Source organism: Letharia lupina, assembly GCF_014066315.1.
Source record: "Letharia lupina isolate WasteWater1 chromosome Unknown contig_26, whole genome shotgun sequence".
NCBI classification, from domain to species: domain Eukaryota; kingdom Fungi; phylum Ascomycota; class Lecanoromycetes; order Lecanorales; family Parmeliaceae; genus Letharia; species Letharia lupina.
In genome coordinates, this window is record NW_023502995.1 from 424955 (window position 1) to 438449 (window position 13495).

The 13495-nt window shown below is 41.2% G+C and overlaps 2 protein-coding genes across 2 annotated transcripts; one reads left to right on the forward strand and one right to left on the reverse strand.

The window, feature by feature from the left end:
* Positions 1 to 367: 367 nt before the first annotated feature.
* On the forward strand, positions 368 to 1588 carry HO133_006784 (uncharacterized protein; the record flags this gene model as incomplete). Its single annotated transcript, XM_037297681.1, has 1 exon — positions 368 to 1588. One exon carries the CDS (start codon positions 368 to 370, stop codon positions 1586 to 1588), a length of 1221 nt encoding a protein of 406 aa, XP_037147117.1.
* Positions 1589 to 2785: 1197 nt separating this feature from the next.
* HO133_006785 (uncharacterized protein) lies at positions 2786 to 3108 on the reverse strand (the record flags this gene model as incomplete). The annotated part of the gene is made up of 2 exons (XM_037297682.1): positions 2786 to 3032; positions 3059 to 3108. The coding sequence occupies 2 exons, from the start codon at positions 3106 to 3108 to the stop codon at positions 2786 to 2788; spliced, it is 297 nt and encodes a 98-aa protein (XP_037147118.1).
* Between the last annotated feature and the right edge of the window lie 10387 nt (positions 3109 to 13495).

The window sequence follows — 13495 nt, forward strand, 5'->3', positions numbered from 1 at the left end:
GTCGCCCAATCCATTCAAGCCAGCAGGGTCGATTTCACAAGCCTTGGCGTGGATGCCTTTCACGCAGGCTGCGAAAGGGTATATTTCTCTCCAAACCTTGCTGGACGTCCTCCACAAGCGACACCACCACCTCAACCCAATATAGATACATTTCCGATGGCCACGGAGGATATGCAGAAAAACTTATCGGCCAAAACACTCAGAACGAAGAACAATCGCGGCCACAGTCGTATAAAACTCTCTTTGTCAGGGGGCAAATCTGGGCTCACAGGCATGGCGAAGCCGCAAACTACTCTTTTCATGTTTGATGCGGCTCGGCAGCCACAGGCAGAGGAGTCCACGCCTTTTGAGGTCCTACGGTGTGACCATGCAGGTAGCCGACGCGACCAAACCGTCCCTCAAGCCACCCAGACTTGTGCTGCGGGCTGAATCACCATCCTTATCTCCAGGAGATGCGGCGGATGACATTGGTACGGGTGCTGTCATCGCACCTTCACTCGTCGCACATCACAACAAGCTGAGCCAATCGAAACTACCGAAGCTGGGCTTCGAGAGGCTCGGGCTTGCCGGGACACGGTGGCTGGCTACCAGCCAGAGCTCCCCTCCAACGACCTACCTGGGCTCCCTTCTCGCCAAGGGAGAGAAACAAGTCCCGCCTGTCTGGATGCCTGTTAGCCCGACCAACCGCCCCTTTGAAATTTTGGGCAAAAAAGGCGAGTCGAGCAAAACCCAATATCTTCGCACAGCCCAAGAAGAAGTCCATATTGCGAAGGTGAAAAGCTGGATCAGTTCTATCGCTCCTCGTGGTAAAGACAAGGACGCAGCACGAACGCTGAGCGCTCATTCTTCAACTGGAACACAGCCAGGTCGAGGTACAAAAGCCACAGACATGGACGGGGCTCTCACTGTAGAAGGTCCCTTCAGTTTGAGGAACGGTTTGGCACGTCTGTCTCTTGGGCCCTCAATGAAGTCGATTTCTGCACCGGAAAAGAATACCAAAGTGCAGTTGTCAAGGGATTGGAACGTGAGTGGCATCGGAAACTATACGCCAAAGGACTTGAAAAAGGATCCAGTATTCGGGCGATTTCCTGGAGCCAAGACGAGCACTTTGGAGGGTAATGCTGAGACGAAGGCTTTCGGCTCCACAACGAAGGAGCTCAATGCCGCTGTTTCTGAGACGGAGAGTGCGAAAGAAGGCGATTCTCTGCCTGGGGTCAGAGAGAGAAAAGTCACGGGCAGACTAGAACAAAGTGCTGGCCAGGAAGATGCTAATGGTCAGGAGCCGCGCGGACCAAAGAACGCTGTTGTAGACAGCCGGCGGGAACCTAGGGGCATTGACCCACGTGGGACAGACCAGAGTGTTCAGACCAATGGCCGAGATGGCGAATCTGATCAAATAGTCAAGGCCGACTCAGCTGCTGAGAGCAGCGGCCAAGACAGTACATCTCGTCCGTCGCCCGAGGAAGTGGCGCAAATGGAAGCATCATACGTGTCCCCTTACTCCCTGAGGAGAGCATTCAGTCGCAAGGATGTTACTCCCAAGAAAAAGGAAATCCCCCCCTGGAGCCTCCGATATCGCAAGGAGTGAGGGAAATTGGTGACCTGCGTCCGGATGAGGCGACGAGGGTTGGACTTGTGTTACCTAGCGGTTTCCGGAGTTGTATGAAGCGGATGGAAGGATTAGAGACATGGTAGGCAGGAGAGGAGAGATTCTAACTCTGTGACATTATGGAAGCGGAGACCAAGGCGCTACCTTTGGATGGATCTGTAGTAAGAATTGGAATTTTTCCTGCTACATAGGGGAATTCCTTCTGGTTTCTAGAGCTGGAGGTCAATCGTTTGGCTCTATCCTGTTTCGTCCAGACTTCTGATATTTTGATGAGTATGATGAATTAGTATCAAAAGGATTGATGTTTCGGGTGAAACAAATTAGCCAGATTTCGTGGATCATTTCGAACTACTTTACCAATGCTAATCATGGAGGAACGTGGAGAGGATATGAAGAGAGGGGTGCGAGCGGTAGTACTTGTGATGGTTGCGCCAACGCCAAGCAGTGCAGGAAGTATGCCGAGCAAAAGCCTCGCTGCGTCTCATGAAGCGGTCAAGTGAGTCCATTGCCCATTCTTCTACAGATCCTGGCACATGCAACATAAGAGGAGATCCTGGCTATGCCGCAGTTTGTTTGCTTCACCCCTCGGGTCTTCGGACGTGATCATCATCGCGATGAAGGAGATTCATAACATACTGATGTGCCCGAATCCGAACGCCACTTCGGAAACGGTCGCACGGGTTGAGAGATAACGGTTCGTAGTCGCGTCTTCAATGTCACGAGGCGAAGACTGCGTCGAGATGCTAAATGTATGTCCAGCTTTGATCTGTGAGCAGTATCTGTCCTAGTAGTCTTGAGTCCCTCAATATTATGAAAAGGACTGTGTAAAAGAAACCAGTCTACCGGAGGCAAGGTTGAGGTGGAGGTGGGGGCGGGAGTGGGAGTGGGGGCGAGGGTGGGAACCCGGGCGGGAGAAATGGAAGAGTCAACATTACTTTGCTACGGCAGCTGCTTCCTGGAGTGAGAACTGAAAGCGAAACGAAATGGTTGCTGCTTGGGCGATATCTCAGGTACCAGATTCGTACCAGATTATAGCAGTGGAGAGAGCGTACAGAAGTGGTAAAAGAAGATTCTGGGTGAATGTGCAAACAGTCCTAACTGTCCACTCTTGTGGGACCCGTGCGAAGCCGTCTGTTCCATATGCAAAAACAGGTATGTATGCTGTCATGGATACACTCACATCATCTCCGATCCGTCCTTGGTCTCGAAGCCAATGAGGAAGCTGGGCTCATCATCGTGCATCTTGAAGGGGCCGTATACGGCGGGCACGCCTTCGTCTGACATTGATTGGCCGTCTTCGACGGTGGTGTTGTCCGCTCTGTATAGGGCACAGTCCTCGGAGTGCCGGTCGGAATAAGGCGTACCAAACTCCCATGCTCGAGAGTCAATGGCGTTATGCGTGAACTCCTCAATCGACTCATAACTGGGTGGGGGAGGGCTTCTGTCTACCAGGTCCAAGTACCGACAGAGTTGACGGTGAGGGAGGTGTGTAAAGACATGTTGGAAGGTTGCGACTCGGAAACGAAAGTCCCGCACGCTAAGACCCCTACGCTAAGTTCTCGGATAATGCCCCGCCTGAAGGATTGCGTGGAAAATAATAATGCGCCGACATGAGCTTCGCAAAGATCCCAGCCCAGACTTGGGCCGAACAAAATGCCCGGTTCACGCGCTAAACTGAACGCTGAAATCCAATTGGATCGCTTCTAGGAGATAGTTCCAGGACCGTCTACTGGTACTGCAGGGCTGCCTTTCGGTGCTGTATAATTATCGCGAGCCTACTTAGATAGCCGGGCTTACGCCCCCAATAATGCTCAGTCATTTCTACCACGATCACACTGGAAGAGGACCTTTTCGAAATGCAAGTGAGGCCTGTGTGGGGGACGGCAACTTCTACTTGAATCCTAGCAAAATATAGCTGGGTGAATAAAAAGATGGTGTCCTAGTTTTATTATGTCGTACTGCGGCAAGGCTTTGCATGAGCGCCAAGACGACAGGGAACGCGTAACAAGGCTGAGAATTTCGCTTAGGCAATTTTCTCCCCAATCGCATCTCCTCGTGATGATGATCTCTATCTCCCACTTCAAAGCATCATCATACGTACTCTCGTATTCCACGGTACCCTTCCATTGAAACCATAAGGAGGCTTGCTGTGCCTTCTGTGGACCTGGTCACTGCTCTTCGCTCTTTCGCCCTGTGCTGAACATAAGCAGAGGAAGATCGGACGCCAGCCCCCACTGAGGAATGTAGTCTAGACCATTAGGCCTACCATCTGGTTGACGCTCCGATAGGACGCCATTTACATGCCATATTTCAAAAAGCGCTAGTAAGATCGCGGACTTCTGACGGTGTCTGCCTCTGAGCCCGGCAAAACGGTCACATCCCGTTCAGCTGTGATTTCCGCCCCATTCAGCGCCGTTAATAGGAAATTTTACGCGGGTGCAACATTGCTGCAGCACGGTGCACTCTCGTGTAACTGCATCTATATTCAAATTTCCAGACAATGGAGGCGGTTATCCACATTCCATGCACGAATTGCGGGTGAAGGCTCTGATGTGACATTTTTCATCTCCATCTCGCGTTCAAAATTCGAGGTCTTTCCCAGACACCTGCAACTTTTCATCAACTGGGGCCCTCGCACTGCAATCCTGGCATTATTCTAAACGCAATTGCTGTCTCCAGTCGTTACTAGTCTTTGTACCAACTCACAATGTTCCGCCTTCTTTCCGCCGTCGCTCTCCTCTTGCCCCTGTTCCCCACACTCATCACCGCCCAATGTGCCGCCTGTGATTCCTACACCGCCGCGCTCCAGTCGTGCCAGACCACCAGCGCCAACGTCACCGCAGTCGGCACCACGATGGATTCCACTACCCTTCACTGCATGTGCACCTCCAACTCCGGCGTTACCGAAATGAACGCGTGCCGAGGCTGTGAGGATTCAAACCCAAGTACGACCATGGATGTCACGGTGCTGGCCGCATGGACATTGACTTGTACGGCCGAAGGCCAGTTCGGTGACCAGCAGGCTGAGGCTTGCTGGAATAGCCAGCCGGATAATGTCGGGCCATGTGTCTCGAAAAGTAGTGCAGGTGAAAGTGCAAGTGCAGGTGGCGATACGATTTTTTCAACGAGCAGGTAGGTCTTCTAGGGCTTTTCTAAGATCTTCGTCATCTGATATCATCCAGTCAATCTGCGACGACATCTCCAACAGCGACCTCCAAGTCGGACGCGATGCTGTCTTTGCAGGCGCCTGGCTTACTTTCGGTCTTGGTTGTTGGACTCGGCATGGCGATTGAGCTCTGAAAATCTTTCATGGACCGAAAACCTACTGTGGCCTGTTAGAGTCGTGGGAAAGAGTTCTTTGTCAACCTTGTATAATACCTAATGAACTAATGATGTGGCGATGGCTCCTGCTGAATTATGTTACGTGTACAATGGATGCCAACTTGCCTCCTTGGGATCCGTCTATTCGGGAGACTCCCAACATATAAAAAATTGACATGCTAATGAAATGTGCCTGCTAGCAATACAGTGTCGATCGCAACGAGGTACTAGTTGTTCTTAGATGGAGTCTGCTGTCTGCGGCTTGCACGAAGCATGGTAGTTCAACCTTGACAACATGTTCTCATACAAAATTACGGCCATCAGTGAAGTTATCTTCTCTGGTGTTGTGATCGCCGTTACATTCCCTCTTAGATGTCATGGGTAGAGGGAACAAACTTGCCAACTTCAGAAACAAGACGTTAAGTACCACGTCTTGTAAATAACAGTTGCTTTGCTAGCGGCGTCTGAAATTCAGTAGTTCTCGGCCATTCTCCTCGCTAGGAGTATTTCTCCATTTTGTCAAGCAATCACTGATTGCAACGTGTTGTATCATGATATCTTGACTTGCTGGAAGATAACTTCTCGCAGACCTACCCGTCTACTCTCTCCGACTCACGCCTTAGTCCTTCGATTTTGACGTGGCCCACGACGCCCCACTGCTTTCACCGTATGCCGAAGCCCACAGGATCTGAACCAGAATTGGGCTCTCAGCATGTCAGCGCGATCGTTAGCAGCATTGGCCTTAACGCCAACGCTTCTAACTGAGTACACCTTCAGCATTGTCTCCAAATTATACCTTCTTGGCAAGAAGCAAAGTGCGTGGACCCGAATGAAGAATTCGAAAAGCACAGAAAGAGCCAGAAGCGTGTCCTCCATGCTGCGTCCCGATTACCGAAGTAAAAATTGTTATTCTTGTTCTCGAAACTCCGTCGGAGAAGCTCAGCTCCTGTGCGAGGTGGAACCAGCTATCACGTCACGAATTTGGAGCGATACCATTCATGCGGGTGTTGCAATAGTTGTCTTGTGTGATATTCATTCGTAATATTTCTCACGTTTCATTCGGTAGCTTAGCAAATAATCTTAGAGCTTTTATCGGTCTCTTTTTGACCTAAGCGCTATATGCGCCGATAACCACGCAGAATAGGCTTCGTGTGACTAGAAAATATGTTTCATATAGGGCGTTGCAGCTTGTCGCGATTGTGGTCGTGCCCTTTGCTCACATTTGCAATCGAGATGTATAATGTAGCCTTCTATCCAAGCTAAAAACAATGATTGCATACCAAGAAACGAGATGACGAAAAGTTGGCGTGGGCGTGGGCGTGATCGTCAACAAGGCCTACGGTTTAGTCCAGTCCCAAGCAACCCCAAGTCTCGAGCGCACTTTTCCAGAGTCCGAGGCTACGCTAACTACATGTCCGGCCACGATATCCTCAAACTGCCTTCCTGCTATCAGGTTGAAAGATCTTTTATCAGACCAAGAATGCAGTTTCTGTATGAATGAATTTACTAGTAAGGGTTATTAGCAAGGGTTATTTAGTCAAGCTTACGTGAGCACTTGTACGCTTAGAGAACACATAGACTATAACGCGCTGGGACTTTCATCTGGTGTGGTAGAACTGTGTGCTTTGGGAGGCATTTGAGCTTTTTACTCGAGCGTATCAGGATTGAAAGTACTGGAGAAGTGTTCTGTGTCTTATTTGCCAATATCTTGACAGCCAGTAACCATGTGCAACCCAGTCCGCACGCCTCCCGGGAAGTCCCTTCGCGTTCATAGGGGCTTCAAACTGTGTCCTTTTCTTGATCTCCAGAATCCGAAGAACCCTCGCGTGAAGAGCTTTCTTGTTTATGCTCAGCCGTCAGATCATCGTGATTGCCGCCCATCTTGCCATCTACGCAGTTCCGCTTGGAGAACCTGGCGAGCTGTCGGGAAAGTCAAAACTGGTCATATATATAGCTCTCTGCATAAAGGCAAGACATACTTCTTACTTCCAATCCGATGTATCCCATGACCGACTCAGGCCTAGTTCTGGGACTTCATTGGTGGGTGCAGGATTGTACGGAGCTGGGTCATATGCTCTGATAAAATTAGGGCGCTCATTGACCTTTTCAATGTTTCTGTCCTCCGAATCTCCCGCCTCTTCCTCTGCTTTGTCGTCATCCATATGACTGCGTATACTGTTTATAAGTAAGGCCATAGTCGCACTATAGAGACCGTGAATGGTAACACCGTATTTGTCGACTTTCTTCACGACCGAAAATTCGCCATCCATCCTCGTCGGTTTCACACGTTTCCTTAAAATCGACAACAAACTGGAGAAGCAGTCTAAGGATGAAATCAATATTTCCTATCTCGCTATTGTCACTGAACATTTCTGTGTCGATGAGGTGGTCGACGATCGTTAAGATTGCTGTGCCGATAAGCATCACGCGCTTTGCGTTGGTCTTTGAGTCGTCGATGTCTGGGTAAAGCCCCTCAGTATAAGCGAGTAGACTAGAATAATTTATACTTACGATATCACTTGAAGTTTTCTTGGTTTAGGAACCTTGCCATGCCTTTAATGTGCGCCTATGTCACCCAAATGTTCTTGCTCTTGCTCTTGATTACTTTATCAAACGCGCACAACTGCAACCGTCAGTTAAATAGTTTGAGTAGTAGCAGTAAGGAGGTATAGGCACCATGTTCTCCACAACCTCCCCTGTGCCATACCCGCTGTAGTCATTGTAGGTAAGGACATCGAAGGTATTTTGCATCGCGCTTCACCTGTTCCACGCGCCATGCTCGACAGAGGTCAGCGCCCTTCTTCGTCATGATACACTTGTGTCCTTGGTTCTCGTTCGCGATTCTTATGCACATACGCTCCGACGACGCGTTGCATCGGTGTCGTACTGCATCTTCGCAGATACATGTCTAAGTTTTCCGACCAGCGTTCGCCGCGACCCTGACCGTCTTGCCTGTTGATGCGGTTGCCTTCCGAGATCTTGCCGTTGGTTCCGAGGCTTCTATACCTAGGTAAACAAGCGGTGATAATCATGGAACCCGGTTAGCTACATTATGGATCGGGGCTACTGTGGCTAAAGTCGGACTGCTGGTTTTCCCAGCGCTCGCTCTGCTGGTTGCTTTCCTTTTTGGAGAGGGTCGGACCGAGAATTGGGTGATACGTCGGCAAAGACCGCTAAAATCGAGTGGAGGGAGGCATGATAGGCAAAAGTGCAGCGAATGAGATGAGATGTCAGCGCGGGAAGAGAAAAGCGAAGACGCGATGTGACAAGAAAACATTGATACGTCGCGTCACTCTGACGTAACGAGATCACGTGATAAATCTTGGCGCAAGTCGTTCGAATATCTTTACTGCCCTCTACACATTGCAATCTACTCTCCTGTCTTGCCGCCAATGTCCTACAAAAAGTGAACATGCTTGGCTTGTAGATGCGGTATTGTTACCCTCGGTTTCCAGCTTGATGCTCAAATGTGTTATTGAGTGAATGAGTCTTAGGTATGTAGACTCAACGAGTAGTGTTGCATAGACTCGGAGCACTTTGAGCGGATGATTCATTCCCCAGTTCGGAAGCACGGTCACTCTCAGTCCAGCAGACCTGTGGTGACACCACTAAGTACCTCGATTCTGTACACAGTGGAGAACTGTCGGGAAAACGAGCCTTTTGTATATTCATGGATTTTCGATGTACCGCTGATCCCAAGATAGAAAAATGCTTACGTTGTACTTCTAAAACAGAGGAGAAGTTACTTGGCATTTTGAATGAATGTGAAAGGATGACCTTGCCCTTTTCGGCGCTGACGCAGAGCCTCCGATGATTGAACAGCGGAAGGCGCGCTCAAACACGCAACTTTAAATGATCGTCGATTGACACCGCTCGATACCCGGCAAGAGCTAAGGGCGAGTAAGACCTGCGCTCCACCTTGTAAGGCTTGGAGATCGCGGCACTCTGCAGCCATCTGGGAACATACTGCATTCGGCGACTTCTCCGATTCGCGCATCCAGTGCTATGAGGTTATTGGGCACAGCGGAAGCTTCGGATCTGCAGCTTACCATCCCGGTCATGCTTACACTTTGTGTCACCCTCAGCTCTCACCGCCTTTCCGACGATATCTGAAAGAGTGACCCCGTGTTTGGGGCAAGGTCTTCTAAATCCAAAGCCACATTGATAAAGCACGCAACAAGCACCACGAGACTTCGATTCGCCAATTAACATCGAGAAACACTAAGAAATGCATCTCTTACGGATCATTGCTACAGGCGCGGCCCTATCGACATCGGCAGTCGCTCAGGTGAGTACAAGCCTGCCTTGAGTCTGCACTTTTGCAAATGTAAATGTCTTCTGCAGAATCCAACCACGCCCACCACCACCCTGAGCACCTCGACATGCTCCCCACAGAGCGCTGCTGCCTGCCCTACAGCTTATGACCCTTGCTGTGCGTTCATCTGCGCCGAAGCTCAGGTCCCCTTCCAGGTGTGCTTGCCAACCAACCAGACCGTCCTCGCGGTTTGCACCGCTTGTTCAACCCCCACTGCATGAAAAACTAGAAACACCATACGGATGGATGCCAGGCTGGCTTTGAATAGGATCGTTCGCTAAAAGGGGTGTTGTGTCCAAGTCCTGTGGGCAATGGAGGTTGTGGGATTAGCATAGGGTCGTCAACGATTTACTAGGATTGTTCCAGTCGATGAAGTTACAGACCCAGCGCTGCAGACTTGCGACCTTATCACGTGAAAAGTCTAACCTACGCTGACTATTCAGCGTCCCTCCTCCCTTATTCACCTCCTCCAATTTCGCGCTTGTCGGCGTATGCCGTCAAGCACGGATTACACTATCTTTCTGCTTCATCTTAGCATTGACGTTCTATCTTTCCAAGCAGCAAGTAGCTACTCTGCAGTTCTCGTCCTTTCTTGAAGTCCTCAGTAGTCAAAGCAGAAAACTACGAACGTCATAGATGAGATAAATAATCATATTCCATCGAGTTAAATAATAAGTATTTCACCTTAATAGAAGTTTAATAGCTTTATTTATACTATAAAAAAAACTCTAATACTCTTAATATTATATTATTTTAGTAAGAGAATTTATTATAAACTTTATATAGCTTTTAGCTTCGCTTATAAATATAGAATATATTAAAATTTAATATAGAGGTATATCGATTTTAGCTCTTACGCTTTTTAGTTATTATATTAACTAATTATCTAATTTTATACTATATTTAAAATCTAGTCTAAAAGAGATTTAAAGAAATAATTTATTTATTTTATATAATATATATTAGTATATATAATAGAATAAGATAGAATTAAGCTAGAAAATCTTAAACTTATATATATAGCTAATTATAAATTTATTAGATCTAAGCTTTTTAGTTAGATATAATAGATAAATAAATTAGCGTTTATAATTATTAAAATCTCTTATTCTACTTTTAACCCTTTAATAACTTTACTAACTTCTATTAAATTTTTTAGATTTTTTTTTAAATTATAGCCCGCAATTTACGCTTTTTAATAATAAAAAAATTATAAAATTTAATCTTATAATCTTTGAAAGATAAAGAATTCAAATATCGCTTATTAAATTTACTTTATAGTCGATAGCCCTAATTAAAAAATAGATATATATTATTTAATTTTAAAATAACTTTTTCGTTTTCTATTAAAATTTTAATTTTTTTTTTAAATTATAGAATATAATTCGAGCTTTTAAATAAAAAAAGAATTTTAATATTAAGTCTTATAGATGTTTTAAGATAAAGAATTTAAATATCGCTTATTAAAAAGTTATTTACTCTATTAAAAATATCTTTTAATATAAACTTAGATAGTTAAGTAATAATAACTATAATAAATTTCGAAACTATTTCGCTTCGATCTAGATTCGAATCTATTAATCTCTCTCGCTAAAAAAATATAAAACTATAAAAATCGTAAAATTAATAAGAATTCTTTAAATTATAAAAATAATATTAATAATAATTATAATGAAATATCTATAATAGATATTAAAGTAAACTTCTAATTAATTAAATTTAAATTAATTTAAATTTAATTAACTCTTTTAAAATCTATTATTAATATAACTTCTCTTTTTTCTATTATTTTTTTAAATTATAGAACTTATTTTATACTTTTAATAATTTGAAGTTTATAAAATTTAATTTTATAATTCTAAGTAAATCTTAAATTAAAGTATTTTTACTCTTCGAGAGTCGAATTTAATCTCGATATTAGAAGAAAAATTAATTATTTTTTATAAATTTAAACTTATATTAAATATTAAAATTAATTTCTTATTAATTAAATTTAAATTAGTTTAAACTTAATTTATTTTTTAGAAACTTATATTAATATAACTTCTCTTTTTTCTATTAAAATCTTACTATTATTTAAACTAATTATAGAACTTCTTTTATACTTTCTAATAATTAATAATTTATAAAATTTAATCTTATAGTTCTAAGTAAATCTAAAATTAAAGTATTTATACTCTTCGAGAGTCGAATTTAATCTCGAAATTAGATTTAAAAAATAACTACTTTTTATAAATTTAATTTATATATTTAAATTTATTATATATCTAATATTTTAATAGAACGTTTAGTCTCTAAATAACGATTTTAGAATATTACTTACTTACTAAAAAATTAGACTTAATTTATTATATTTTTCGATATCTCTAATACTTTAAATATTTTATCGATTTTTATATAATATTATAAAAACTCTAAGATTTACTATCGTTATTATTAAACTTTAATTTAAGTTATTAAATATCTTAAAAATTATAGCTTTTTTAACTTCTTATAGTATTCTTAAATTATATATAATATTATTTAAATTACTCGATTACTTTTTAATCTTAATATCTATTAACTTAATATAATCTACGTAATAGTAATATAATATATATCGACGAGATTAAAAGAAGTTTAAGAAATATATATAAGATATTAAAAATCGATATTATAAATTTCTCTACTAGACGTCTTAATTAAGCTTAATATCTTAATATTATAATACTATAGAAACTTCTTCTACTATAGATCTATATAATTTATATAATTATTATACTATATATATATTATTTATATATATTATTTTACTTATTATTTCTTAATAATAATAGTAATACTCTAATTCTAATTAGAATAGTCTTCTTATTACTTTCGCTTATCTCGTCTTAGTTTAGCACTTATACGAACTCTATAATACTTACTATTAGAGAAATCTATATAGAATATTACTCTTATCGAGTATAGTATCTCTAGAGTCTTTTAAACGTCTATCTCGCTTTCGTCTAGTATCTAATTAGAATTCTATAAATATTTATTTATCTTATAACGATTCTTTTACTAGACTATTTATTCTCTTATTATAACGTATAATAGCTATATTTTTAACTTTATATCTAATTTTATAATAGAGTAAATAGTTTTTCTATAAGTTATAATTATTATTATAATCGATAACGTAATTAATTAGACTATAATAGTCTTCGAGACTAGACTAATAGCTATTAAAGCTAAATTTCGCTCTATTAAGTATTAAGTTATTATTTCTTAATATAAGCTATAATAATAGTTAAATACGAAGAAAACTACGAAGATAATTACGAAGAAATCTATAGAGAAGAGTATAAAGAATAAAAGTATCGCTAGTAATTCTATTTAAGTCGATATACTCTCTACTATTTTATACTAGACTATTATATATTATTACGAAGAGTCTACTATTCGTCTTAATAACGCTTTACTTCTTATCTCTCTTCTCGTCTTTTTATATTAGAATTAATATAGATGTAATATTAATATAGATATATTAAATAAGATAATTAAAGTATCGAATTATATAGATAGAAGAAAGATATTAAGTAGTAGATAATATCTCTATTAAGATACGCTAGACTTAATAGATAGAAGAGCTAAATAATATATTAAGAATATAGAATACGCTTATAATACTACTTTCTCTCTTTATAAAATTATATTCTATAGTTAATAAGTAAAAAGATAGAAAAATAAATATATATATATGCTTAACGTCTAAAAAATAGTAAAAGTAATAGAGAAATAATCGTATTCGAAAACTCTAGTATTATATTTTTCTTTATAAGAGATATTAAAAATAATAGTAGCTCTTTATATTTACGCTATAGCGATATCGCTAATTAAGATATAAATATATATAAAGAGTCTAATTAGAAGAAAATCGCTATAATATAATAAAAATAATATCTATTAATATAGAGAAAAATAGTAGTAATTTTCGAATTTATATCTAAGTAAATAAAATATATATAGAATAATACGACGTAATTAATCGAGGATTCTTAAATTAAATTAAGTTATAAATATTAAAAACTCTAATTTAATATTAAATAAGTTTCTTTATAGAATATTATATAATTAATATTAATCGAGACTATCGATAATAATAATAAGATTTATAGATAATATATTATAACTTTAGAAGATACTTAAATATCTATTAATAAGAAAACTCTACGCGAAAGACTCTATATAATATAATTTCTAATTAATATAAGTTTAAGAAATTAATT